This window comes from Corvus brachyrhynchos, unplaced genomic scaffold, assembly GCF_000691975.1.
Source record: "Corvus brachyrhynchos isolate BGI_N302 unplaced genomic scaffold, ASM69197v1 scaffold44, whole genome shotgun sequence".
Taxonomy (NCBI): Eukaryota; Metazoa; Chordata; class Aves; order Passeriformes; family Corvidae; genus Corvus; species Corvus brachyrhynchos.
The window spans coordinates 1,302,122-1,306,478 of record NW_008238359.1 but is presented as its reverse complement, the minus strand read 5'-3'; the positions used below and the strand labels follow the sequence as shown (position 1 = coordinate 1,306,478).

The window sequence follows — 4,357 nt, the reverse complement described above, 5'->3', positions numbered from 1 at the left end:
AGAAGAAAATGAGGACAGTGATAAAGTTTTCAAATCATCTGGCTATGGAAATATATGAATTGTTAAGGGTAATTATGCTAATGAATAGACTGCCAAGGTTATTTTTTAATCTTTCATTGCTGAGATTTGAATGCTATAAACAAACATCCCTTAGAAGTGAGTCACTGGAGTTTTGAAGCTACTCCAGGAGACTTTGAGTCTGCTGACCTGAAGTGGAATTAAACTGTGCAGCCCCACTGTTGATACAGAAAAAAATGAGATAGCAGTGAGCATATGGTATATGGATAGAGATATAGATATATCTGTATGTGGATAAATCAAACTTGTAAGTTCAAATAAAAAAAAAAAATTAAGACTCTCAACTGAAAAACTTCATTTAATGCTATGTTTTGAGTAAAACCCGGTGTCAAAACCTAATGCACAGGTAGCATACAAAGCAGTGTTCTGAGTTCAGGCTTGACATTAGAGTGTGTCTTAGGCACTTTCCGAATATGAAGCTATTTTATAATCCCTGATAACTATGTTGAGCTGTAACAGTCTTCAATGAAACACATGCCCAGGAGCCTCCCTGGATCCGGACTGTGCAAGGAAATTAATGAATGGGAGGAAAATGAATGGAATTAACAGAAAGATCTGCTCTCTCCACTGCATCTGAAAGACTCTGTGGCTTCCCTCAATCATTAGTCATGAGGAGCTGCTCCTGAACTCATGCCAGTGAGATGTGTATAATTTATATGAAGTAGTTGAAGTTAATACTGCTAAAAGGTTGAATTACAAATTATTCCCTCTAGACCACAAATGGTGGACCTCTGACTGCAGCTAAACTATTGCAAAGGGCTTCCAAGCTGGGACAGGCATGGACACATTTGAGATTTTTCCAGGATGATAGTTGTATTGCCAGGTCCAGGGGGAAGGTGCCTGGGAAAGGTTTACTGGAGGGCTCAGCTCTAGGGAGGTATCTGCAGGACCCAGAGAAATAACCAAGAATGATAAAATAATGGAATAGTTTGTATTGGAAGAAACCGTTAAAGGTCATCTAGTCCAACTCCCAAGAAGACTTTGATGCAAGTGTAAAAAGCTCTGTGTGTGTCATGATGGGTACAAAAAAACCCAAAAAACAGAGAAAAGGGGAACATAGCACATCAGCAGAATGGTAAAGCCAAACCCAAATATTCTGCATACCCCAAACCTAAATAGCTCTTGTCTAAGTTGCTTATAGGGCAGAAGAGGAGTCATCTCTGCTGTGATGCAGAGAGACTTAAAGAGCTGTTCTGCAGGGGCCGATCCCAGGAGCTAAATCCCACTAATCCAAGGGCAGAGCCTTAAGATGCCATCCCTACAACTACTAGGTTAGATTGGAGTACAGCTCTGTACTGAGACAGTTCAGTGTGAGGCAGACTTGGACCTCTGCAAGACCTTCAAGAAACTAAGGGCTTGGGAGTTTGTAGGCCAAGCTGTGAAACCCTCAGGAGAGGAATGGCCCTTACCGAAAGGGACATAGGAAGCTTTTGACAAGGCACAGAGGATCCTGGAGCACCCACCCCGCTGGAATGGCCTGTGCACACAAGAAGTTGAAGGAGGTGGGCACCAAAGCAGGGGAAGCTGACCGTGCATTGCCTATCCTCGTGGTGGTGCCCACATGCAAGGACAACCACTGACACTGGAGAGAAGCTGCCCTGCTGTGGGTGGCTCCTTCTGGAGGTCTCCCTCCATCAGGCAGAGGACCTGGGTGTGTTTACAGCACACACTGCACTGCGGCGCTCTGCACGGTGTGTCTCGGTAGCTGACCATCCAGGATAAAAATGCTTTTCCAGTAATGAACAGGTAAGCTGGAGTAAGGGGCCTGTTATTTTTAGAGCACAAACTTGCTGGGATCAGCAGTTTTCTAAGCCATGGGGTGACACTGCAGATGGAGGGGAGCCTGCTACGGCTTTGCTATTTCTGTGCTTGGCTGTGAAAGGGGAAATTGTTATTCAAAAAAAAAAACAACCTAAACAACCCTATGCCTCCTAGTATTCAACCAAAAATATTTTAAGCCAAGAGTGTACACAAAGCTTTTGACCTGACAGTTATTTAGCAGTTCTTTATCTAAATTCAAATCATAATCCTCCTTTTCCCTAATTTTCTGATTATCTGTTTATCCACCTTTCAATTTGCATGGTTTAAGAGACTCTGCTATGAGTTGTCCTTGAAAAATTTTCCCAGGAAATTTTAAAGCTGTATGCACATACATGCATATCCCTAACTATATGAATATATGGGTCTAGATATGTGTGTCTTTGTCTTTGTATGAACTCTGATTCACATTCACAACCCACTGAGGATTTTTGAGGGAAGCTGATGGCCTAGTGCATTTCACCTTTTTATCTTCTTACATGGGTGTTTTTCTGCGTGACTTTGAAATTACCTTTCTTAGGAACCAGAAGCACAGTGTACCCATAGGTTGTACTTACTGCTGCAAACAAAGCAGACTCATTCTTCACTGCCTGGTTTCAGAATACATTGCAAAGCATATTAAAATGGTCATGTAAGCATGCATTTACGGGTTATGGCACATCCAATACTGGCTGGACAATCTTCTGCGTGCTGAGGTGGCTTGCATGCTGTGTGTCCATGTGTCTGTGCATGGGTTTGGCTCCTCAGAGACTTGTGCCTTGAGAGCTGTTGTGCAGTTTGGTCTGACTCATCTGTACCTATGTGCACGGAACAAATACCTATGATGAAAGGCAAACATAATCTACTTTCCTTCCAGTGTCTGGTGATGCTCTGCCTGGCTTCCTGAAGAACTTGGTGCAGATCTACTTGCCTGTAAAACCATGTCATTTCTCCTGTGGTGTCCTAACAGCTTCTTCTGGGTGCTGTCAAGGCACGTCAGATTGCATCACTTTAACACTGGAAATTCATTCAAAACATTTTTCCGGGCTTGCTGGTGGTTGCTCCTTGGAATAATCCTACTTTGCTCTCCAGCACATTGCTCTGTCTTTAAAATTGGACTGCTTGGACCCTGGAACTGTGACCCCTTCTTTTCCAAAGCCTTTCCCCATGTGGCTGCCAGGTTAGCTGTGGGACGAATAAGCAGAGACCCTTCACTAGATCTTGGCCACAGGCTGGATTATGTGATCCTGCAAGAAGAATGTGAGACACCAAGAGCTCTGGTTAGATTCATTGACTTTGGAAAGCTTTCCTCAGCTTTCATAGGCCCTCTGAACCCTGGCTTCTGTGAGGTGGCTACACATTTAGGGGAAAACTGGAATAAAGCCATCTTCTCATGGATGTGCATCAATTATAAGCTGGATTCCATCATCCGTCATCCTGCATTTGCAAGGACTCTGCCCTCTCCAACCCAAGTTTTGTTTACAATAATGAAATATTTTAGGTGGGCTCATGTTGGCATCATTGCATCCAATGAGGATATTTGGATGTACACAGCCAAGGAGTTAGCAACAGTGCTCAGGAACCACGGGCTACCTGTAGGCATTGTTACATCTGTGCATAAGGGAGGAAAAGGCATTGAAGACACTTGGAACAAGATTAAAGAAGTTAATGACATCAAAAGTAAGTGCTCTGAGTCTCATTCCTTTTTAATTTTTTTTTTTTGCCAGGGCAGGACCAATGGACATACTTTAGAGAATGAAAACTTAAAGTGGTTTAAGTCAAGGAGAATTTTATCTCTGGTCTTAATGCAGACAGGGCTTCACATAAAAGAATGCTGGACATTTTGTATGTGATGAAGATAGAGCAAAATAATCTACTACACCCTGAAAGATTGGGTCCAGCTTATCTGAAAAAAGTAATATTTAGTAGATGGTTCTCTGTGCTTGGCTAGTGTAAAGAGGATTTCATACATAGGTTTTATATTAATGGTGATTTGTATTGTGGAATGTCAAAAATCAGTATCAATACCAAAAATCTCACTTTGATGCCATGTCCTGTGTTTCAGATCTTCCCACCAGACCTTGGCCCCATGGCATTTTGCAGGAAAAGGCACAGACTTTGGGGCAGTCAAGCATAAACCAGATGTTTAAACACAACACAGTGTCCAACCTAGAATCTGTATATTTGGTGACAGGGCGAGTGCGTGAGTGGTTGGGCACTGCTTACAGCTGTGTGGTGTCTCAGAGCACACAGAGGGAAAGCTCAAGTCTTGACCAATGACAACAACAGCCACAACTGCCCATCATGTTAACCTGTGCCTCATCACCATCAAAATTTCTCTCCATTCCTTCTCCTTTACAGCTCCAGAAGTTGTTAATACTCACAGCCTCCTTTACTAGGTGTTACAGACCTCCAGAGGTTGAACAAAATGGGTGTGGCTCAGCTTCCTCAGCATGTGACATCAGAATCTGACCTGATAGAG

The 4,357-nt window shown here is 43.0% G+C and overlaps 1 protein-coding gene across 4 annotated transcripts in view; it reads left to right on the top strand.

Annotated features, from left to right (window-relative positions):
• Positions 1-1,343: 1,343 nt before the first annotated feature.
• GUCY2F (guanylate cyclase 2F, retinal) overlaps positions 1,344-4,357 on the top strand; it is a 42,525-nt gene continuing 39,511 nt past the window's right edge. For all 4 annotated transcript variants that reach the window (XM_017736012.1, XM_008634898.2, XM_017736011.1 and 1 more), the window contains exons 1-2: positions 1,344-1,824; positions 2,753-3,555. In XM_017736012.1, the coding sequence (XP_017591501.1) occupies positions 2,817-3,555 (739 nt within the window). In that variant the 5' untranslated portion in view covers positions 1,344-1,824; positions 2,753-2,816. The remainder of the gene's footprint in view (positions 1,825-2,752; positions 3,556-4,357) is intronic.